At 43.6% G+C, this 25,946-nt stretch overlaps 1 protein-coding gene across 5 annotated transcripts in view; it reads right to left on the bottom strand.

The window, feature by feature from the left end:
• LOC110494637 (forkhead box protein J3) overlaps positions 1 to 25,946 on the bottom strand; it is a 165,004-nt gene that overhangs the window by 53,255 nt on the left and 85,803 nt on the right. For all 5 annotated transcript variants that reach the window (XM_021569875.3, XM_021569877.3, XM_090206221.1 and 2 more), the window contains exon 2: positions 21,246 to 21,714. In XM_021569875.3, the coding sequence (XP_021425550.2) occupies positions 21,246 to 21,569 (324 nt within the window). In that variant the 5' untranslated portion in view covers positions 21,570 to 21,714. The remainder of the gene's footprint in view (positions 1 to 21,245; positions 21,715 to 25,946) is intronic.

Raw genomic sequence — 25,946 nt, 5'->3', positions numbered from 1 at the left:
AAGCCTTCACATACTCTGTTCCACATGAGAGATCTGATGAAAGCCTTCACATACTCTCTGTTCCACATGAGAGATCTGATGAAAGCCTTCCCATACTCTCTGTTCCACATGAGAGATCTGATGAAAGCCTTCCCATACTCTCTGTTCCACATGAGAGATCTGATGAAAGCCTTCCCATACTCTCTGTTCCACATGAGAGATCTGATGAAAGCCTTCACATACTCTCTGTTCCACATGAGAGATCTGATGAAAGCCTTCCCATACTCTCTGTTCCACATGAGAGATCTGATGAAAGCCTTCCCATACTCTCTGTTCCACATGAGAGATCTGATGAAAGCCTTCCCATACTCTCTGTTCCACATGAGAGATCTGATGAAAGCCTTCACATACTCTCTCTTCCACATGAGAGATCTGATGAAAGCCGTTTGTCAGTACGCCATTTAGAGCATCTTCACACTTAACTACACTTCCTGTAAAAATACCATCCTCTACACATATTACTCAAAAGGTAAACTTGTGTACTTTCTAATTCGACTCAATCGCTACCTCCGGAGGTAGAGCACGACCCTCGGCCCAACAGTTGCCCCCCTTGAAGAAGGGCAGAGTAAACAATTCCTACAGTATACATGGTAATACCAGAACAATGTTTAAGAAACAGCTGAAAGGTATGAACATTCTCCTCATATTTAACATGTTTTTTTCAGGGGGTGCATCAGATTTATAATATTTAATATAAACTCAGCAAAAATAAATAAAAGAAACGTCCCCTTTTCAGGACCCTGTATTTCAAAGATAATTTGTGAAAATCCAAATAACTTCACAGATCTTCAATGTAAAGGGTTTAAACACTGTTTCCCATGCTTGTTCAATGAACAGTTAATGAAAATGCACCTGTGGAACGGTCATTAAGACAAACAGCTTACAGACGGTAGGAAATTAAAGTCACAGTTATGAAAACTTAGGACACTAAAGAGGCCTTTCTACTGACTCTGAAAAACACCAAAAGACGCCCAGGGTCCCTGCTCATTTACGTTAACGTGCCTTAGGCATGCTGCAAGGAGGCATGAGTACTGCAGGGAGGCATGACGCCTAAGGCAGCGCTATAGGGAGACAGGACGGACAGCTGATCGTCCTCGCAGTGTTAGACCACGTGTTGCACCTGCACAGGATCGGTACATCTGAACATCACACCTGCGGGACAGGTACATGATGGCAACAACAACTGCCCGAGTTACACAAGGAATGCACAATCCCTCTATCAGTGCTCAGACTGTCTGCAATAAGCTGAGAGAGGATGGACTGAGGGCTTGTAGACCTGTTGTACGGCAGGTCCTCACCAGACATCACCGGCAACGTCGTCGCCTACGGGCACAAACCCACCATCGCTGGACCAGACAGGACTGGCAAAAAGTGCTCTTCACTGACGAGTCGCGGTTTCGTCTCACCAGGGGTGATGGTCGGATTCACGGTTATTGTTGAAGGAATGAGCGTTACACTGAGGCCTGTACTCTGGAGCGGGATCGATTTGGAAGTGGAGGGTCCGTCATGGTCTGGGGCGGTGTGTCACAGCATCATCGGACTGAGCTTGTTGTCATTGCAGGCAATCTCAACATGGTGCGTTACAGGGCAGACATTCTCCTCCCTCATGTGGTACACTTCCTGCAGGCTCATCCTGATATGACCCTCCAGCATGAGGGTCAAGTCACCATTGATTTCCTGCAAGACAGGAATGTTAGTGTTCTGCCATGGCCAGCGAAGAGCCAGGATCTCAATCCCATTGAGCACGTCTGGGACCTGTTGGATCGGAGGGTGAGGGTTTGCAAGTGCCTTGGTGGAAGAGTGGGGTAACATCTCACAGCAAAGAGCTGGCAAATCTGGTGCAGTCCATGAGGAGGAGATGCACTGCAGTACTTAATGCAGCTGGTGGCCACAACAGATACTGACTGTTACTTTTGACCCCCCCTTTGTTCAGGGACACATTACTCAATTTCAGTTAGTCACATGTCTGTGGAACTTGTTCAGTTTATGTCTCAGTTGTTGAATCTTTTTATGTTCATACAAATATTTACACATGTTAAGTTTGCTGAAAATAAATGCAGTTGACAGTGAGAGGACATTTGTTTTTTTGCTGAGTTTATAATAATATTTAAGACTTGTTGTACTGTGGTTTTACCTAAAATTGCAGAAACAGTAGCTGCTGGTTGCACTGAGCCATGTTAAACTACAGAAGCCCATCCCCACCACACAACAAATATAAAATGTACATCATACAAATAGGATATGTTTTTTCATTTGTAACATTGTGAGGTCATTTCAGAAGTGGCACCACAGGTCCCAGAGTGGTGGTGGTGGGGCGGGTTTTCTGATCTGGTAGGAGACTAACCTAACCAACTCCAGACCCTAGCTCTAGCATATGACATCGCAATAAATCACCAGTAAAAAAAAAACTACACATTTATGATGGAAGCAGAACATTTTTCTAAAATCAGATCATAGTGTTGTTTTTAACTCCTGGAAAAACTCCTGGCCCTAGGGAAGACGAAAACATTAAAACCCTTTACATGGACAAAGAGACAACTGCGTTTGGACAATAAAACAGAGCTGAGCTCTCTGTAACTATAAAAGACACTCACAGTTTGTCATCACTATTGAGTTGATTCATTCAAGTCAATCATTTTGGATAAAACATGCCTCTGACCTAGCCACCCAAAGTGTGCATATAAAACAAAAGAAAACCTTCCCATTTCTCTCAGAAATAAAATGGGCCTATTTTAGGCTATAAAAACATGTTACGTTTTTCTCATGGCCCAGATTGGATCAGAGGGCATAGGCTTCTCTACACTACCTGCAGCCGTGGTGGTTATCAGTAGGCTCCTCTACACTACCTGCAGCTGTGGTGGTTATCAGTAGGCTCCTCTACACTAGCTAATCCAAGATTCATTTTAAAATGATAATTGATCATTAGAAAAACATTTTGCAAGTATATTAGCATAGCTGAAAACTGATTAAAGAAGCAATAAAACGGTCCTTCTTTAGACTAGTTGAGTATCTGGAGCATCAGCATTTGTGGTTTTGATTACAGACTCAAAATGTCCAGAAACAAATAACTTTTCTTCTGAAACTCATCAGTCTATTCTTGTTCTGAGAAATGAAGGCTTTTCCATGCAAGAAATTGCCAAGAAACTGAAGATCTCGTACAACACTGTGTACTACTCCCTTCACAGAACAGTGCAAACTGGCTCTAACCAGAGTAGAAAGAGTGGGAGGAGCCGGCACACAGCTGAGCAAGAGGATAAGTACATTAGTGTGTCTCGTTTGACAAACAGACACCTCGCAAGTCCTCAACTGGCAGATACATTAAATAGTACCCGCAAAACACTAGTCTCAACATTAACAGCAAAGAAAAAGCCATATCTCCGACTGGGGAATAAAAATAAAAGATTAAGATGGGCAAAAGAACAGACACTGGACAGAAGATGATTGGAAAAAAGTGTTATGGACAGATGAATCTAAGTTCGAGTTGTTTGGATCACAAAGAAGAAAATTCATGAGACGCAAAAAAAATGAAAATATGCTGGAGGAGTGCTTGACGCCATCTGACCATCACATCAAGCAATGTGATGGTCCGGGGGTGCTAAAGTGGGAGATTTGTACAGGGTAAAAGGGATCTTGAAGAAGGAAGGCTATCACTCCATTTTGCAACGCCATGCCATACCCTGTGGACAGAGCTTATTTGGAGCCAATTTCCTCCTACAACAGGACAATGACCCAAAGCACAGCTCCAAACTATGCAATAACTATTTAGGGAAGAAGCAGTCAGCTGGTATTCTGTATATAATGGAGTGGCCAGCACAGTTATTGGATCTCAACCCTACTGAGCTGTTGTGGGAGCAGCTTGACCGTATGGTACGTAAGAAGTGTCCATCAAGCCAATCCAACTTGTGGGAGGTGCTTCAGGAAGCATGGGGTGAAATCTCTTCAGATTACCTCAACAAATTGACCACTAGAATGCTTAAGGTCTGCAAGGCTGTAATTGTTGCAAATGGACAATTCTTAGACGAAAGCAAAGTTCGAAGAATACAATTATTTCAATTAAAAATCATTATTTATAACCTTGTCAACATCTTGACTATATTTCCTAATCATTTTGCAACTATTTTCACGTAAGTTTTCATGGAAAACAAGGGCATTTCTAAAGTGACCCCAAACGTTTGAGAGGTAGTGTATTTGGCTTCGGTATTGTTATTTGTGTTACAAATCTTTCATTTTTTTTGCAAATTCGTCGTACTTTTTAACTCGGCAATGTTGGGAAAGGGCTCATAAGTAAACATTTCACAGTAATGTCTACTGTTGTATTCGACGCTTGAGACATTTTGATTTGAACTTTAAATTCATATGAGAGGGTTAATTGTTTTTTTGGGCTAAAATGTAATGTGTGGGGCCAACAGACTCACAGCACTGTAGCCCCCTATAGTGCCCACACAGAAACATTCTTTGGTACCTAGTGTTGCTAACCGCCCACTTAAGAGTAGAACACATTAAATACTACAAAGATGTAGCCTATTGGATAATAGGGACATTTTGTTTTATATGGCCTTGTGCGAGTCGCTAGCTGTGTAAGCAGTGAATATAAAATAGATGTAAAATGAATGAAACATTTATGGGGTAGATCAGCTTTAATACTGCAGATACATTGATGAAAGACACAATCTAACTGTCTGCATCATTTCCAGTCCATATACACATAGATATATAGACACACACATAGATATATCCATATATAGATATAGCTATGGATCTCTCTCTCTCTGGATCTATCTAGATAAATATTCATATTGCTTTATTATTTTTCCCCTAACCCCACCACCCCTCCACTAATTGGAGTAAACTAAATGGACAACACTTAGGCTTCTGCTTCCAGCTTATACATACTATGTACAATTTACGGAAACAATCTATTTTACAATAGTCATATTTTGTTTGTTTTTAGTCCCATCCTTCAGCTCCACTCAACCCCTCCCATCCATCTGTGAACACCAAGTTGATTTATATTTTTCATATAGTTTTCAACTGTACTGTTTCACAAAAGTTCTGAACCTTTCTATTCTCTTATTTTCTACAGATTGTAAATTAAGACACTTTTTGTAAAAAAAAAATATTATATTATTGATAGATTGACCGACTTAAAAAAAAATGAAATCACCCAGCAGTGCTATGTGCAGAGTTAGCTCCAGGTAAATGTTGCAATTCTTCTTCCTGAACCTCTGACCAAAAACAAGCTACATACGGACCATGCCAAAACAAATGATCTAATGACTGTCTCTTCGGCAGCAAAATCTGCAGAGCTGGGATGGTTGTAACCCCCATACAGTGCATTCGGAAAGTATTCAGACCCCTTCCGTTTTCCACATTGTTACTTTACAGTCTTATTCTAAATCCCATCAATCTACAAACACCATAATGACAAAGCAAAAACAAGTTTAGGATTTGTTGAACATTTATAACAAAATATAAAACAGGAATACCTTAATTACATATGTATTCAGACCCTTTGCTATGAGACTTGAAATTGAGCATCCTGTTTGCATTGATCATCCTGGAGATGTTTCTACAATTTGATTGGAGTACACCTGTGGTAAAGTAAATTGACTAGACATGATTTGGAAAGGCACACACCTGTCAATGTAAGGTCGTACAGTTGACAGTGCACGTCAGAGAAAAAACAAAGTAATGAGGTCTAAGGAAATGTCCGTAGAGCTCTGAGCATCATGTCTGGAGGAAACCAGGCACCATCCCTACAGTGAAGCATGGTGTTGGCAGATTCATGCTGTTGGGATGTTTTTCAGCGACAGGAACTTCGAGACTAATCAGGATCGATGGAAAGATGAACGGAGCAAAGTACAGAGCAATCCTTGATGAAAACCTGCCTCAGAGCTCAGGACCACAGACTGGGGCGAATGGTCACCTTCCAACAGGACAACAACCCAAGGCAGACAGACAAGACAATGCAGCAATGGCTTTGGGACCAGTCTCTGAATGTCCTTGGGGGGCCCAGCCAGAGCCCAGACTTGAACCCGATCTAACATCTCAGGAGAGACCTGAAAATGTATGTATACACATACACTTGAAGTCTGTAGTTTATATTCACCTTAGCCAAATATATTTAAACTCAGTTATTCACAATTCCTGACATTTAATCCTAGTAAACATTCCCTGTCTTATGTCAGTTAGGATCACCACATTTTAAGAATGTGAAATGTCAGAATAATAGTAGAGAGAATGATTTATTTAAACTTGTATTTCTTTCATCACATTCCCTGTGGGTCAGAAGTTTACATGCACTCAATTAGTATTTGGTAGCATTGCCTTTAAATTGTTTAACTTGGGTCAAACATTTCAGGTAGCCTTCCACAAGGCTTCCCACAATAAGTTGGGTGAATTTTGGCCCATTCCTCCTGACAGAGCTGGTGTAACTGAGTCAGGTTTGTAGGCCTCCTTGTTCGCACATACTTTTTCAGTTCTGCCCACAAATTTTCTATAGGATTGAGGTCAGGGTTTTGTGATGGCCACTCCAATACCATGACTTTGTGGTCCTTAAGCCATTTTGCCACAACTTTAGAAGTATGCTTGGGGCCATTTGGAACACCCATTTGTGACCAAGCTTTAACTTCCTGACTGATGTCTTGAGATGATGCTTCAAAATATCTACATCCTCCAGCATCTTCACAAGGTCCTTTGCTGTTGTTCTGGGATTGATATGAACTTTTCACATCAAAGTACGTTCATCTCTAGGAGACAGAACACGTCTCCTTCCTGAGCAGTATGACGGCTGCGTGGTCCCATGGTGTTTATACTTGCGCACTATTGTTTGTACAGATGAACGTGCTATCTTCAGGCATTTGGAAATTGCTGCCAACGATGAACCAGTCTTGTGGAGGTCTACACTTTTTTTCCCCCTGAGGTCTTGGCTGATTTCTATTGATTTTCCCATGACGTCAAGCAGAGGCACTGAGATTGAAGGTAGGCCTTGAAATACATCCACAGGTACACCTCCAATTGACTACAATGATGTCAATTAGACTATCAGACGCTTCTATAGCCAGGACATTTTCTGGAATTTTAGTGTATGTAAACTTCTGACCCACTGGAATTGTGATATTGTGAATTATAAGTGAAATAATCTGTCTGTAAACAATTGCTGGAAAAATTACTTGTGTCATGCACAAAGTAGATGTCCTAACCGACTTGCCAAAACTATAGTTTGCTAAGAAGAAATTTGTGGAGTGGTTGAAAAACGAGTTTTAATGACTCCAACCTAAGTGTATGTAAACTCCCGACTTCAACTACATGTATCTCATTCTATTGGTTGCAATAATTTTGTAAAATAATAAAAAATTTGAAAAACTCTAAGCAGATTTAAATGGTTACCGGTCCTGGAGATTTGTGGGTGTAAAAACAACCCCTGTTCTGTAGAAATGCCACAATAATACATATAATCGAGCCTTGATCACCAAAACGAAATGAATTTACCTTTTTTAGGGTAGAGGGTATAATAGTGAGGGGCAGATCATGTGCTACGTGTTGGTGGTTACATTTAGCCTTTACATTACTTAGTAAAGGAACAATTGAAGGAGAGGAAATAATGTGGTTGCTTTGGGCCATGAAGTCTGGCAGAGAAACCAAAGACCTTTCATTTGCTTCCATGCCTACATTTAAAATTACAGAGTTTATACTCCACAATAAGAGCAATAATCAGAGCATACCACTCATAAAATGTAGGCAACAAGCATTCCTTAATCTACCATTCTTGACAAAGTCAAATTTATCAGTCAACTTTTGAAAACAAAATGGTGACTTAGGCTACGCCTGAGAACAGCACGATTATTTCTCTGGAATGGAAAAGAAAAAACATCCTATCACATGTAATGTACCAAGAGTGTCAAATTGGTTAGGCATTTTCATTTTCTATTCAGTAGTAGAGACATGAAGGCCATGATTGAGCACCACTAAAGGCAGGACGGAGGAAGCTGTTGCAATTGGGTCGACCTCATCTGAAACATGGTGGGGTTGTCTGGTGGCATCATGTATAGACTATGCCTGGTGAATGCAAACAGACTGCCTCTGGGAGTTTAGCTGCTCAATGAATTGCAATCATTTTTTTTTGTGGAAATATGGGTCCTTCGTTTCATGTTCAGTTGTGTTCTTCTCCCATCGCTCTCAATACGGAACAAACAGGGAGTAGAAAAGGATACATGAACTTGATCAAATAGACCAGGGGTCTTCAGGGCCACATTCACCATCATCCGAAGCCTCTAGATAGGCTGTACAAAATACAAAAGATCCCCCAATAGGACAGCGAGAAACTATCCTCCAATTATACAAAGTATGATCAGTAACTAGTCAAAGAAAACAAACTTCAGTTCGTATGGGGCAGCCAATCACGTCATGCCTTTGCATCATAATCCAATAGAACATTACTCAATCCTGTAACCGAGGTAGATCTCCCGCGATAACCTGTGCACTATTCGTTTTAAAGGAATGCACAGAGAAACAGAGAAGAGACTTTCGACTTTGATGTGCCACCTTAGCTTCCAACTTCAGACCAAATCTGAACTTTCCTAGAATCTTATTTGACTTGCTATGGAGGTAAAATAAGTCACATCCTTCCTAAACAGTCAAGGAGCCAAGTTAATGTAGAGCTGCCATACTCGCTGACCCATAAATAATACATTGCAGTGGTCAAGAGGGGCCAGACACCTCGGGTCACCCATTCATCCCACTATGGGCTAATTCACAATCTGGACCCCTACAAATCAGCCGGGCTAGACAATCTGGACCCCTACAAATCAGCCGGGCTAGACAATCTGGACCCTCTCTTTCTAAAATTATCTACCTCAATTGTTGCAACACCTATTACTAGCCTGTTCAAACTCTTTCGTATCGTCTGAGATCCCCAAAGATTGGATAGCTGCCGCGGTCATTCCCCTCTTCAAAGGGGGAGACACTCCAGACCCAAACTGTAACAGACCTATATCCATCCTACCCTGCCTTTCTAAAGTCTTCAAAAGCCAAGTTAATAAACAGATCACTGACCATTTCGAATCTCACCGTACCTTCTTCGCTATGCAATCTCGTTTCCGAGCGGATCATGGGTGCACCTCAGCCATGCTCAAGGTCCTAAACGTTATCATAACCGCCATCGATAAAAGACAATACTGTGCAGCCGTCTTCATCGACCTGGCCAAGGCTTTTGACTGTCAATCACCGCATACTTATCGGCAGACTCACCAGCCTTGGTTTCTCTAATGACTACATCGCCTGGTTGTCCAACTACTTCTCTGATAGAGTTCAGTGTGTCAAATCGGAGGGCCTGTTGTCCGGATCTCTGGCAGTCTCTATGGGGGTGCAACAGGGTTCAATTCTGGGGCTGACTTCTCTGAATAGACCAATGATGTTGCTCTTGCTGCTGGTGATTCTCTTATCCACCTCTATGCAGACGACACCATTCTGTATACTGGCCCTTCTTTGGACACTGTTTTAACAAACCCCCAGATGAGCTTCAATGCTATAAAACTCTCCTTCCGTGGCCCCCAACTGTTCTTAAATGCAAGTAAAACTAAATGCATGCGCTTCAACCGATCGCTGCCCGGACCTGCCTGCCCGTCTAGCGTCACTACTCTGGACGGTTCGAACTTAGGTATTTGTAGTTGTCCACATATTCTAGGTGTCTGGTTAGACTGTAAACTATTCATCCAGACACACATTAAGCATCTCCAATCCTAAATTAAATCTAGAATCGGTTTCCTATTTCGCAACAAAGCCTCCTTCACTCATGCTGCCAAATATACCCTCGTAAAACTGACCATTCTACCGATCCTTGACTTCAGCGATGTCATTTACAAAATAGCCTCCAACACTCTACTCAGCAAACTGGATGTAGTCTATCGGGAGGGCAGGTGCGGTTCACCAAAGCCCCATATACTACCCACCACTGCGACCTGTATGCTCTCATTGGCTGGCGCTCACCTCATATTCGTCGCCAAACCCACTGGCTACAGGTTATCTACAAGTCTCTGGCCTCGCGGCTAGAAGAGCTACAGGCTGTAGGGTCAGGGAAGAGGGCTGCAGGGCTCAAAGCCAGGGCTAACCAATCAGTCTGGGACCCACCCACTCTGATCTCCATATACATACTGTTGTATTAGGACAGAACTCACAACACCTACCTACTGTAGCCTGCATAGAGCCTGAGCAAAACCGCAGCTGACATTCACAGTAGCTCAGTTTGACTATACTTACTTGTTGCCAGTGTTCAGACTGGGTTGTACACTGGAATCTTATCAATCACCAGGAAGAGCTGAAACAAATATGTTTAAGTGTTTATCGTTACCTTGCAGTAGAAAGCCATTCTGCTTACACAGTCCCTGCCTTGTAGAAAATTTACTTTCATCCATTTATTTCTTTGCGTTTGTTAAATGGGACATTCATTGGATAAATTAACTGCAGAAAACATACATTGAGAATGGTGACATTGACAAACGAGCAATTACAACCAGCGATATTTATGTGTCATATCCCTGGCTGCCATGACCTGCGATTAGCCCCTCCGATGCTGGATGGGAGAGTTGTGGCTGTCAATAGGAGCGGAGGGGAAGACTGAGCAGCCCATTCTGACATGTCATCCATCACTGGTTCCTCTCCGCTCCGCTGCCACAGCTGTGTCACTGTCCCCCTCACCATAGAGCGCTGACCCCAATGAGGACCCCGCAGGCATGGAGATCAACTTTCACTCTCATTGGCCGTCCTGACGCGAGCAAGGCCAGAGAGAGACACATACAACAAAAAACGATTTGTGGCAATGACATTCTGATCACTACGTCAATAACTAGCAATGTTATACTCTCCACTTAGAGAGATATCTTGGTGTTCACCACATGAATTTAAATGAAGAAAGTGGAGATTGCAAGCGGCAGTGAGGCTATTAGCTCTGGGAGAATGACAGAAGGGGTGATCGGGGTTAAGTCATTACCATGGTGGAGAAAGGACGGATTAAACAAAGATGAAATGAAACGACGTTGGCCAGCAATGTTCGCACTATAATTAGACTACTAACCATGCTGATTACATCAGCATACCAAAGATTTGGGCTGGCTACCTCTGTTTTTAATTCCTATCAGATGACAGTGATCAGCAGTGTGGATGTATAGGCGACATAACATAGCTTAGATCCCTGTACTGTAGGTGTAACTACATTATGCTCAGCTGAGAGTTTACCTCAGCCAGCCTCCAAACCTCTGGCCAGATCACCAGCTAGTCTCCTGTTCCCTGGACCTTCCCACAGACCTCTTCTGCTAATTAGTTATGGCTGGAGCTCTCTCTCTCTTTCAAAAAGGAAACACTGAGCAAAAAGAGAGAAAAGCTGACAAATTAGTGGCGAGCTTCACAGGAGGCAAACTGATCTACAGGGAGAGCAGACTACCTCAATTACGGATATTATTAATTCAATCAAACAAAGACCCGAAGACAGACAGGATGAAATCCTTCAGACACATTTTGTTGTTGTTTTATCATTCATGGTTTCTAGAGCATTTATGAACATCTTTATAAAGCAGAAGCCAGCGGCAGCAGCACTAGCCGGTCTAGCCCAGCTTAGGCCGATTTAACAGGGCAGATTCAGAGTTAAAGGCGGATTCCAAGGACTGGGCTCTATTTATAGAATGTAGAATTCATTATGGCTCAGCGCCTCCCTCTCCCCCCTCGCTCTCCCGCTCTCCTGGCAAAATCACAGAACCTATGAGAGGCCATGCTTAGGTCAGACTGCCTTAACACAGAAAAGCCACGAGTAGGCTTTCAATAAAGACCAGACTGGCCAAGCTGATGCTTTCATGATTGGGCTTTACAGTATTCTTACACTAGAGCCATGATTAAGCTTTCACTGTCTAGCAGGGGCCTATGTTTTGTACGATCATCATTAACCTTTATTCAAAGCTTTTTAATCAAGCTGTCCCTTTTTAAGTCAGGTGGTCCAGAGCTATCCTCAGACATCGCATTACATTGTTGGATAAGGCTTTAAATACAGGATAACATTTTGCTATGTCACAATTGCACAAAACACAGGGACTGTCAGACTTTTTCTGCCCTTACAATGACAGGTCATAGATCAGGAACACCATGATAAAAAGGCCAAATGGACAAACCTCAGAAAATAGTTCACATTTACAATGCAAGATTTTCAATTTAAATCTGACTGGGTACAAAATGATGACTCTAGGATTCTCACACTATCCGTTGTCCCTACAGAAGAACCAGAATAACGACTAGCTAATGATTTCCCCAGTTTTATGAGTTGTTTTAAAGTGTTTAAAATTCTTTGCAGTTCATAACTTTAATTATGTAGCGAGACTGATTTCCCCCTCGAGCGGGATCCATTTCCAGATCTGAGACGAGGCATGGGCACGGCCCATTGGAGGTAATGATCTCAGTCCCACATAAGCGATCTGGAACATATCTGGAAAAGCCATAGAAATACAGAAGAACCACCCCTTTCCTCAATTAAATACGCATTGGTAAATCTCAGCCACTCCAAATTCATCCCTATAATGTACTTCAATGTACTGCTCAGGAAGTATCACTGCGGTGTATAGTGTATAAGTCCAAACCCTATCCCCAGCTACTGAGCGGCTCTACAGCCAATCCTGCTTCCCCACTGCTTTACTGTTGCTGTAGCGCTCAGTGGCTGAGTACCGTTCCAGCATAACAGAGAGATGCAGTGCTTTTGGAAAGGCCTGGATCAGTGACTCAGCAAGTGTGCGCCCCGTCCAGAACACAACAGTGCATCACTGTCCAGCAAAATGCATTGCTCGGCACAGAAAGACAAAACAGAGTAAAAAGCTCATTTTTAGGCTACGATTGGTTGAACTGTGAAGTCATGGTCATGAGCAGGGAAGAGATACTGTTACATATAAGAACAGTCTAAATCAGTACATACAGGCCACAAAAGAGACGGCTCCAGAGCCAGAGCCCTTTCATGTTCCTCCTCACTGTAGTTGACTCTTCACTCAGCGGGGTGTGGGGACAGCAGCTCCTGCCAAATGGATCCAGGGCATGTCAACCGGCATGTCCTCCCCGCCCACTCTGAGGGGCAGAGCGCGAGCAGTGGGGAGGCGGTGGGTGGCAGTAGCAGAGGAGGGTTTAAGGTGAGGCTGGTGGGTGGGTTGCCAGGCAGGAGCTTCCTAACACGGGAAACCAGCTCACAGCAGGATCAAACCGGCTGCCGAATGAATCCCTACCGCCACCAGGCCACCACACATCCACTTCCGCTGCATCTACAAATTACAGCAATCTGGGGAAAGACCGAGTCGCTAAAGATATTCCCACATGCACCTCAAAAAACAAGGCTCTCACTTGCACTGCACTCCCTTTGATACAGAATGATAAGACGGGGTTCTAAAATGTCAGATTTTTTGGATAAGGAAAAATAAGCTTTAGTGTTAGGCTACTGCCTAAATGTGTATCTGAGCTGTTGAATTATTCAATATCAGCAAAGCTTTTAAAATGGAAATGCTTGCTTAACAGCGTAATGATGATACAGGCTGGATGAGCAGATGGAGGCATCACAGTTTAGCATTGAAGCAATTTGACACTTTCCCATTCCACGCCCTGAAACCCAAGCTTGTGGGAGATTGCAGGGGCAGAGGAAAGTGCAAATACTCTTACCTGGCTGATCACATTTAAATAAGCAACAGAAGGAGCTGCCTGGGATTTCTGTGCTGTAGTCAGTCACTACAGTAGTGAGCAACAACATTCTCTCCAAAGTAAATAATGTCCCGGAGGAACGTCAGCTCTCCAAATCACCTCTTTAAAAAAAATAGAGACGTCTCCAGGCTGCCAATATTAAGCCCGCACCATCAAATAGGAAGACCAACTTTTGATCTGTTTAGGGCGCTGTGTATTTGCATTTTATAATGAGATCAGAGGCAAGCTCTGTCCAGGGCCACTGCAGAAGGCAACACCACACCCCAGCTCTAGTTTACAGACTGGCCGACATAGCCTCAGACACTGGAGGAGACATGTCTCTATTAACATGTCACAGTAGCTGTGGCTGCAGTAGGGGAGATAGTGTTTGTTGGGCAATCAGCGGCCACATGCATTATTTTTTCAGCTTCCCTGCATGCAGGTGTGGAAAAAACGGGGGGGGGGGGGGGGTTCATGCCAGTAGTAACAATCTCCTCCTCAACAGTTTAAGTTCAAAAGCAAATATTTCAGGAATTTTTAAACTGGTTGAGAATTGCTCTACATTTTCTTTGGCAACCCTCACCTGCGAGAGACGCAGTAGGGAATCTTCTGCAGGGAAAGAGTTTCTGCCTGCTCTGGACGACATTCGGTGTGGGGAGCAATATTTGAGATGGGAGTGGGTGGCAACACAGTCAGAAGCTGTTGGATGAGGTGTGTGTGTGTATATTGTGGAAAGTCTCCATCTATACTGTTGCCAAGGGGACTCCTTTGGAGAGAACTGAGAGCACTAACACATAAGCCTGTGTCGGTCATGAAATTTTGGATGACTGTAATTGGCCAGCCAAATGACTGCAGTCCCCATCATTTTTATATATACAAAAATATATTGTACATTTTTTTGCACATTTAGACTGCATGTACTGCAATAATACAACAGTATGTATATGGAGATCAGGGGCATTCAAGTCAATGATGGCATAATCGGTGGAGTGCCGTCCATTGTGAGGAGCAAAGCAGAAGTAAATACAGGAAGTAAAAGCAGGTAGTGTGATTTGTTGATTAAACGCGACTGACATTTAAAAAAAAATACATTCCATTGCATGCTCCACATCAGTTAACATAATTTCAATTAACATTTTACATTACAATGGAAATTGCATCACAATACCAGACAGCCATTGGGAGTGTACCCATGAGTTTACCAGTAAAATTGCCAGGGTTAGAGGTTCCAAACCATTCTCCCGGTGTGCGGCGGGAGAGGGGTTTGAAAATGTCGGGGACCGCAGGCAAATTGGTGCTGTGACATCGTCGTGGCAACAGCAAAACATAATCTAGTGAAGTCTAGTGACAAATCAAGGGGCCAATAGTGATGGGAAAAAAAATCTAAAATAATTGATAGTCGGATATAATTTACTATGTATTGTGTTGTTTGGACAATATCGGCCTCACAACCACAGACCATGAGTAACCAGGCCAGCCCAAGACCTCCACAGAGGAGTATATCGGTCTGTAATAATGGCTTTTGTGTCGAAAAACTAATTTTGACTGGCTGGGCCTGGTTCCCAAGTGGGTTTATATGAATTGACTGATTTCCTTAAACTGTAACTCAGTAAAGTCTTAGAAATTGTTGCATGTTGAGCTTATATTTTTGTTCTGTATAAATAATTACATATACACACCACCAGTCAAAAGTTTTAGAACACCTACTCATTCAAGGGTTTTTCTTTACTTTTACTATTTTCTACATTGCAAAACTATGACATAGCACATATGGAATCATGTAGTAACCAAAAATGTGTTAAAGAAAAAAATATAAATTTTATATTCTTCAAAGTAGCCACCCTTTGCCTTCACAGCTTCGCACACTCTCGCCATTCTCTTAACCAGCTTCATTAGGTAGTCACCTGGAATGCATTTCAATTTCAATTTTTTTCTCCTTCTTAATGCATTTGAGTCAATTAGTTGTGTTATAGGGGTGGATACAGAAGATGGTATTTTACCAAATAGGACCAAGTCCATTTTATGGCAAGAACAGCTCAAATAAGCAAAGAGAAACGACAGTCCATCATTACTTTAAGACATCAAGGCCAGTTTATACGGAAAATTACAAAAACTTTGAACGTTTTTTCTAGTGCAGTCGCAAAAACCATCAAGTGCTATGATGAAACTGGCTATCATGAGGACCGCCACAGGAATGAAAGACCCAGATTAACCTCTGCTGCAGAGAATACGTTCATTTGAGTTACCAGCCTCAGAAATCGCAGCCCAAATAAATGCTTCAGAGTTCAAGTAACAGACACATCAACTGTTCAGAGGGACTGGGTGAATCAGGCCTTCATGGTAGAATTGCTACAAAGAAACCACTACTAAAGGACACCAATAATAAGAAGAGACTTGCTAGGGCCAAGAAACACGAGCAATGGACATTAGACGGGTTGAAATCTGTCCAAATTGGTTCCAACCGCCGTGTCTTTGTGTGAGGCGGTGTGGGTGAACAGATTTCCGCATGTGTATTTCCCACCATAAAGCATGGAAGAGGAGGTGTGATGGTGTGGGGTTGCTTTGCTGGTGACACAGTATTATTTAGAATTCAAGGCACACTTAACCAGCATGGCTAGCACAGCATTCTGCAGCGATACACCATCCATCTGATTTGCGCTTAGTGGGACTATTATTTGTTTTTCAACAGGACAATGACCCAATACACCTCCAGGCTCTGTAAGGTTTATTTGACCAAGAAGGAGAGTGATGAGTGCTGCATCAGATGACCTGGCATCCACAATCACCCAACCTCAACCCAATTGAGATGGTTTGGGATGAGTCGAACAACAGAGTGAAGGAAAAGCAGCCAACAAGAGCTCAGCATATGTGGGAACTCCTTCAAGATTGTTGGAAATGCATTCAAGGTGAAGCTGGTTGAGAGAATGCCAAGCCTGTGCAAAGCTGTCATGAATGCAAAGGGTGGCAATTTGAAGAAACTCGAATACACTTTTGGTTACTACATGATTCCATATGTGTTATTTCATAGTTTTGATGTCTTCACTATTATTCTACAATAAAGAAAATAGTACAAATAAAATACAACTCTTGAATAAGTAGGTGTTCTAAAACTTTTGACCGGTAGTGTGTATCATTTTGTTGGAAGGTTATGGCTGTTTTTTTAATGAATGTCTTCATCTCTAGCCATTGGTTACACAGTTCTAGGTAACTGTGCCAGCCCTACTAACACAATCCTGTTTCCCGGAGTTGGAGTGGAGCAAAGAGGAGTTTGCGGTGTCATCTGTGGGCGTGGCTCCGCCGAACACACGTTTTCAGAGGACGTGATCAGATTAGACGGCCGGTTCTTAGCGGGATTATAAACCTGTTTTGTAAACATGGATTTCAAATCTCTGCAGATAATAAGCGCTTTTGCATTGACTGGGTGGGATCCCGGCAATTCTGTAGTATCTAGACATTTAATACCTGTACACTGAGGTTTATGCGTGTTGCACCACTAAGGATCCCACACTAATGCATTTCAGCGGTAGCCTATAAAGCCAACAGTTCCCAAACTACGGGTCGCGACCTCATGTGGCGTCGTCTGATATGAAATGGGGTAGCGGGAGAATTTCCAAAATCCGGGGGAAAAAAATTAGCTTTGCATCTCAAAATCATTGTAATGTGGTTTACGTTAAAAATAGAAATGATCACAGGAAAAGGGCACACTTGAGCGTTGCACTTGAATCATTCCCACGGTGAAAGGCTAGGCCTGCTATGCTATGAAACCACACTATTGCAGAGACGTTCATATTACTGGACGCAATTGATACGGTGAAAACAATGTGTGGGGAGACAGAGGCAGAGAAACTCACATCAATACCTTTGTCAGAAAACACTGTTGAACAAAGAATGTATGCTATTAAAAGCAATCAAGAGGAAACTTCAAAACGGACGTTAGCTGTGAGGGCCGAGATGCCCATGCATTGATTTTTGTTCGCTATACTTGCTACATATTGTTCAGTCTCACAATTCCCAAGCAAGAAACAGCACAGGGGATGTTCATTATGCTGCGTGACTATATTATTATTATTATTATTATATTATTTTGAACATGGCGGGACAGAGGGCAGGCCTCTGCCTGCTAGTTCTGAATGTGTCTGCCTCTGCCATATGGACACATTGTACGATACACCGAGAGCAACTAGCGGCAAAAGAGCTGAGCACAGAACTCAGAGATATACTGCAGCAGGTAACTTCAATTGTAAACTACATCAAATCACATCCACTGCACCGCCTGTTGCAAAACTGTGTGGAGATATGGGATCAGAGCATGACAATGTTCTATTTCACACCAAGGCCTGGTGGTTATCGAGGGGGAGTGTAGGATATATTTTTGCATTGAGAGAGGAACTGTTGTCATTCACAATGGATGTAAAAAATAATAATAATAATATATATTAAAAAAAAAGACTTGGTTGACCTTGTGTAATGAAAAGAAAAGGTGTCCACTTGCCTATGTAACAGAAAGATTTGGGAAATTGAATACAAGAATGCAGAGGAAATATATATTCTACAGATGAGTGACCAAATCAGTGTATTCAGAGGAAAGAATTATAATTGGAGAGAGTTTCTCAAAAGTGAACCATTCCCGTTCCCTTGGCGGTGCATGTTTCTAACAGAAAACAACATCAGTAAGTGTCCCGGCTGCTATGAGACCAGGCTGGTGTCCCACACGAGTAATGACTGCTCACCTCCAATGCTTGTAAGAGGACCTACTTCCCAATCCATTTGACTGTGATCCTGGCTCAATTGACATGCCGGTAAGTGAAATTGAACAGCTGATCGAGCTGTCATGTGACCAAATGCTGCAGACGCATTCACAGGTCACTACGGAGGAGTTTTGGTTCCTGCAGTCTCCCTCTGAGCATTAATGCTGCGTTCAAGACAACTGGGAACACGGGGGAAAAAGGGCTCAGACTGAGAAAAATAGTTTAACGGTCATCCAACTCAGAATTCCAACTCGGGAACCTTTCAAGAGGTCCGAATTTCCGACATGAAGATTACTGACAATTTCAGTTCCCAGTTGTACTGAAAGCTCCATAAAACTCATGGTACCCTGAGCCAGCTTAGATCTGTGTAAAGCTGGATTCAGTGCTCTCCTCTGCATTAAAGCCAACTATCGATCCAGGTTGGAGAAGCTCTGACGCGACATGCAACAAGCACACCCATCTCATTAGTGCTGGTGAAATAACCTCCATTATGTCAGACTCATTTGCAATTGACTTCCATCGCCCCACATTAAAAGTATGTGATAGTGAGTTGAGAAGACAATCAGAAAGTGTTAAAATGTTTTTCAATTGACTGCTACAGCCCCAAATAAAAAAGTAAACATTCATGTTAATTACATTTTTTTTTTCTCACAGTTTTCACATAGAGAATTTTCAGATATTAAAATTGGGTTGTGTTCCAAAAAGAGAGTGTGTGAACCCCTGCAATATGCTGTGTGCTCGGAGAAAGCAAGTCACGGCAGGGACGAAGTTAGACACCCAGGCAGGACATGATCGCTTTAAATTCATTAGTGGACGCTCAGGAAGGAGCCAGACAGTGTCAAACTCATAAGCTTAGAAATTGACCCACAGCCTAATGTCTTGATAGCATTAAAAAGTCTCAAGAGGCGAGAGCTTATGATAGGAGACACCTCCTAACCTGGGAGAGACCGGACCGCTCTTATTCGCCATTTAATCTGGAGAAAGTCATTAGGGCCAGCTCCACATATCCAATATTGAAATGACGTGGACTCGAATGGATGGGATTGAGCAGCAAGATTGAATTGAAGTGAACGGAGGATAGGACTCCACACAGAGAGGGGTCCATTTTAGAATACAAGAAGCTCTATAAAATGTACATACATGATTCTATCATGTAACCTGCTCGGTGATGTTGGTACAAATAGATACGATGGGATGAGGGGGAAACTACAGAAAGGATGATGCATCCTTAGGCAAGTATTCTTGTAAGAGGCATACTGGGTCAACAATACATATAATACAGGAAGAGCCCGTGCGTTTCTAGCTGGTCCCTAACAACACCTTTAACTTATAGCACCTGCCCTACAGCACAGGCCCACATCGAAAGAGACCACATCATGACTCTTCTGCATCACTTCAGAGTTAAAAACATTGTCAAAAAGGTGCTTTAGAGAGTGTGTAAGATAGCCTCTGTCTAAATGCCTGCTCGTGGTCACTGTGTGCATATTCACTCCTTCAAACGCAGCATTCATATTTTTATTGACCTTGATGAATTATCTGTTCTTATTGACAGCACTTATTGATATTTCTTAAAAGCGTAGGCTAATGGAGTTCTATTGAGATGATTAAATGAGTTGTCGGCGCCTGGATTAGCCCGGTCTCATCTCAGTGGCACCGCCTGCATTATCATACAGAGCAGACGTGTGCGTGCTCTGGCTCCTAAATTCCTGCAGCGCGCCGACATCACTGGGGGAATAGCGGAGCGATGACTGCATCCGACCTACATTCACCTCACCCAGACATGCTCACAACAACCCTCACACACGCCCACTAAAAGGAACTAGAACACACGCTATAGGTGCATTCATATCCTAGTAGATACAACGTAGGAGGATAGGATGACTACTGCTGCAGATTGCATCCCCAGGACTAGCACCCTGCTAACTGAACTACATGCTTTTGCTCTTAGAAAATGGAAAATAAATGAACGGAGTAAAACATGTGTAGTGCCATTACATTATTAACATCACAACCTGAAGACTGTCAATCTGAATACAAGTCAACATCACCATAAAGTACAGATGTTAAAATATGTTCAAAAGGTCATTATCCACTAAAGTTTAGTATCCTTAGCAAGATATCGCATATCTACAGAGTTGACTTGACGCCAACTCAACCCAATTTTATAATATTGTTGGATACGTTCTTCCCCTTCCATAGATTCACTTGCTCTCACACACAGGAAATGGGCTACATACATTGTGCCTGGCTGCAATAAAGCAGAGCCTCACATTCTAGTCCATATAAATGTCACTGACTGGAAAAAACAATATCAATTTCTATCTGGGCTCTGTAAAAGGCAATCAGCATAGCTTCATCTCTGTATATCACGTGCTCCTTGAGATGACACAGCACTGGCTCTCTCTCCTACATAATGGCTTTCTCCTATCAAGGCAACTGCAATGAATAATACCACCCATGAATGGGCTATTTAGTCTGCTCAGATAGGGCCATCTCTCGCTCTGAATATTCATCCAGAATTGTACACTTCACACAGTTCTCAGGGCTGCTCCTATTATTTCACTCAAAGATGTAAGGCACTTAGTGGATATAGAGTGGGTAGTCTCACTTTGAGCTTTAGTGAAATAACAGTGTGGGTGATTATTATGAATGACAGTTAGCTTTATGTCTAACTCCATGTCTACAAACCATCTCATACACTCTGTCATGACATCAGCTCAGAATGACATCCATTCTACTCCAGCTCCTTTCTGTCCATCATCTTACCTTCCAGCCGCTGCCTGCCTCCCGGTAGTAGGGGAAGTTGTCACAGATCCACTGGTAGATTTCACTCAGGGTCATCTTCTTCTTAGGCGAGCTGTTGATGGCGAAGGTGATGAGGCTGGCGTAGCTGTAGGGCGGCTTGCCGTCTTTGTGCTGCTGGACCTCCTCCTGGTCCAGAGTGGTGTTGGGGTCCAGCATTGCACTCTTCTTGGCCATGCCCGGCCCCCCGTGGTGCCCCTGGGCATCAGCCTTCTGGATGGCTGCCCGCATGGTCAGCTGAGGCAGCCAATCCATGGAGGTCAGACTACTCTCCAGCTCCGACGTCATAGTGACGACAGGCTGGGCTGCGGCGAGTCTGCGTGGTAAGAAGGGGGTTGATGGGTAAAATGCAAGCCAGGTGAGTTGAGTGGAGGCTGAGGACAGGGCTCCCCCAGCTCAGGGCTTCAGCGATCTAGCTGTCTCTGAGTGAAACCTAGAAGATGAGGAAGAAGCAGAGTTTTTAGTCCAGCTACAAACATTTGGAAATTACACTAACAATGAGGTTGGTTGAGCATAACTAAATTACACAAACATGTCTGGCAGCTAGCTAAGTATTCAGTATCAAATTAGTTCCATATTTCCTGTAGTGAAACTGTACACTGCAGACTGGTTTTTGGTACTTTCAAAATACCAGGGCTCCCTTAACATGTGGATGCTTCCCATTTTTCATGTGAATATAGAAGGGTTGGGAAATGCCAGGGACCTGGCAATAAAATAATAATGACACTAAGTGCCGATACAATATTTACATTGCCATTTTAGTGATTTAGCAGATGCTCTTACGGGAGCAATTAGGATTAAGTGCCTTGCTCAACAGCGCAGACCTATTTTTCACTTAGTTGGCACGGGGATTTGAACCAGCAACCTTTCAGTTATTGTCCCAACGCTCTTAACCACTAGGCTACCTGCGGTTAAGAGAGATTCTCACGATTCTATATATGTATTTCGATTCAATACTTCTATTTTATTGTGATTTGATGTTCCACACATACTGCTCACCATATGTCTGCAGCAGAGGGAGAGCATGACAAAACGAGTTTATCAATAAGTGCTGAAGACATGTTGGCTCACTATTAGGAAAGAAGATGGAGAACAAGCTATAGGATGAAAAACACAGAACTTCTGGAGCAAGTACAGCCCACTAGTGCTAACTAAAGTAGAAGGAAAACATACACGTACGTGTGAAAATATTAATAGTTGTATTTTTTTACAGTCAAATATTGATACATCCCAATATTATTTTTGGACAATATTGTAACTGTACTGATTTTTTCCTCCATCACTAGCATATAGGCAGTGTGGTTGTGTAAACAGATACTGGACACCGGCAGGTTTGATTGCCTCAGTCTGGCCAAGTCTGTGCCATGTCTTCAGTTACACTCCTGAGCTATGGTAGTGCAGTTTATTTCTGTGACCACATAGAGAAACTCATCTGAGTCGTGTTCATAACACCAGGCAGGGCTGTCTAGCAACTACTCATAAACCCTGATCCCAGGCCAGCACACAGGTACTCTAACCCCAACTATCCCACCACCCCTGCAAGTTAGCTGATTCACACTCCCTCTCCCTGCCCACTCTGCTCTGCTGCCCATGCTAGATGGGGAATTGTTTTCACAACTGCCAGCGAAATGGTGGAATGGCTCATGAGGAATTGGGACCCTCGTGAGGTTAGTAAACTCCCCTCCCCTTTCTCTCCCACAGGCGGAGCCTCTGACGTAAACAAGCAGCCCTGTGCAGTTGTGCCAACCACAGTCCTCAGCTCAGTCCTCTGCACCCACAAACAGCTTCTCTCTGCGATCGCGGCCCTGCTTCTATTTTAAACCAGAGAGAGCCCTAAATGTACAGGCATAGATAGGTGAACGCATGCCGCCATGCAAAACAAGCCCCCTGTGTAGAGTGACACCGCACTATGACGGAGAGAAAGTCCTGCAGGAGAAAGAGAGCGGAATCTCCACTCTGTATGTGTCCTCATAAGCCCGCCTTGCTGTATTAAATACCTCACAGGCCGCTGAGGGTTTGAGGGGCAGTAGGAATGCCCTTGACAGAGACAGAGACTAGGTTAGTGTGCTGCCGCAGCTCACCGACTGAAACCTCAGTCTAGTGGTAACAGACCCCGATCTGAAAGGAGATGCAGTAGCAGCACTTATAGCTCACTGCTGCTTTATTACATGACACTACCAAACACCACAGCGGCTCTGGAGCTAATTGAAATAAAAGGTGAGTCAGGACCTGCTAATGAGAGTGATTCATCATGATAAAATGATGGCAGAGCGGCACGGTCGGCGCCCAACCCTCTCCTAGAGCAAATAAATACCGTATTCTCATTAAGTACCATTGAACACAGGAATCCCAGATTGTTATTCAAATTATTGCATTTCAACACAAGCCACATCACTCGGTGTCTAAACCTCACCCTAACTAACCCTGCATGGTCTCTGTGTGTGTCTAAACCTAACCCTGCATGGTCTGTGTGTGTGTGTGTGTGTGTGTGTGTGTGTGTGTGTGTGTGTGTGTGTGTGTGTGTGTGTGTGTAAACCTAACCCTGCATGGTCTGTCATGTGTCTGTGTGCGTGTCGCTCTCTGGAGCCAGTCCTAACCTGTGTGTCGCTCTCTGGAGCCGGTCCTAACCTGTGTGTCGCTCTCTAGAGCCAGTCCTAACCTGTGTGTCGCTCTCTGGAGCCGGTCCTAACCTGTGTGTCGCTCTCTGGAGCCAGTCCTGACCTGTGTGTTGCTCTCTGGAGCCAGTCCTAACCTGTGTGTCGCTCTCTGGAGCCGGTCCTAACCTGTGTGTCGCTCTCTAGAGCCGGTCCTAACCTGTGTGTCGCTCTCTGGAGCCGGTCCTAACCTGTGTGTCGCTCTCTGGAGCCGGTCCTAACCTGTGTGTCGCTCTCTCTGGAGCCGGTCCTAACCTGTGTGTCGCTCTCTGGAGCCGGTCCTAACCCGTGTGTCGCTCTCTGGAGCCGGTCCTAACCTGTGTGTCGCTCTCTAGAGCCGGTCCTAACCTGTGTGTCCCTCTCTGGAGCCGGTCCTAACCTGCGTGTCGCTCTCTAGAGCCGGTCCTAACCTGTAACACAGTGGCAGTGATCCACTGTATTCTAATTATGAAGCAGGGCTGACAGACAGCAGGTTGATGACAGTGCCCCACCCCCCCAAACGAATGCCATTTGACCCCATGCTAATGATCCAGATGCTTTATAATGTGCAGGGCTGAGCGTCTTAATTAGTGAACCTTGGCAGTGGCAGGAATGATGAAGAGCAGGCAGTAGCACAGCAGCCCTTCTGCCTTCATTAGGGCAAGGTTCCGTGACAGACAGGCAGCCAGGGGTAGGGCTGAGCCTCAGAGAGAGACAGGCCCCGGCCTGCCGATGCTGGGGAGGACCGATGCACATGTACCACAGGCTAGGCATGGTCTGGGGTTGCCAGCCAGGGGAGGGAGGGGGGGGGGGGGGGGGGAGGGGGGGGGGGGCAGTGGAGAGGCATGAACGTGCTGGCAGCATCAATTCTATCCAGAGGTCAGAGAGTTCAGGCCTCAACTAGAGGTCGACCGATTAATTGGAATGGAGGATTAATTAGGGCCGATTTCAAGTTTTCATAACAATTGGAAATCGGTATTTTTGGGCGCCGATTTTGCCGTTTAAAAAAAATAAATGTTTTCACCTTTATTTAACTAGGCAAGTCCGTTAAGAACACATTCTTATTTTAAATGACGGTCTAGGAACGAGGAACGACAGATTTTTACCTTGTCAGCTCGGGGGACCCACTCTTGCCTTACAGTTAACTAGTCCAACACTCTATCCACCTGCCTCACGAGGAGCCTGCCTGTTACGCGAATGCAGTAAGCCAAGTAAAGTTGCTAGCTAGCATTAAACGTATCTTATAAAAAACGATCAACGACTGTCGTTGCTCCAATGTGTACTTAACCATAAACATCAATGCCTTCAAAATCAATACACAAGTATATATTTTTAAACCTGCATATTTAGCTAAAAGAAATCCAGGTTAGCAGGCAATATTAACCAGGTGAAATTGTCTAACTTCTCTTGCGTTGTGCAATGTAACAGGAATAGACTCATGGAATGCCACCCGTTAGATAAAATACTGAACGGAAAAAACGTTTTGTTTGAGGTGATAGTTTCCGGATTTGACCTAAGGCTCGTATTTCTGTGTGTTTATTATAGTTATAGCAGTCTGACTGAGGGGTGGAAGGCAGAAGCAGGCTCGTAATATTCAAAGGTAGAGTGGGGCAAAAAAGTATTTAGTCAGCCACCAGTTGTGCAAGTTCTCCCACTTAAAAAGATGAGGCTTGTAATTTTCATCATAGGTACACTTCAACTATGACAGACAAAATGAGAGAAAAAAAATCCAGAAAATCCCATTGTAGGAATTTTAATTAATTTATTTGCAAAATATGGTGGAAAATAAGTATTTGGTCAATAACAAAAGTTTCTCAATACTTTGTTATATACCCTTTGTTGGCAATGACAGAGGTCAAACGTTTTCTGTAAGTCTTCACACACTGTTGCTGGTATTTTGGCCCATTCCTCCATGCAGATCTCCTCTAGAGCAGTGATGTTTTGGGGCTGTTGCTGGGCAACACGGACTTTCAACTCCCTCCAAAGATTTTCTATGGGGTTGAGATCTGGAGACTGGCTAGGCCACTCCAGG

Source organism: Oncorhynchus mykiss, chromosome 17, assembly GCF_057628025.1.
Source record: "Oncorhynchus mykiss isolate SJ-2025 chromosome 17, ASM5762802v1, whole genome shotgun sequence".
Taxonomy (NCBI): Eukaryota; Metazoa; Chordata; class Actinopteri; order Salmoniformes; family Salmonidae; genus Oncorhynchus; species Oncorhynchus mykiss.
The sequence above is the reverse complement of the archived record's forward strand: the minus strand, read 5'-3'. Positions and strand labels throughout refer to the sequence as shown.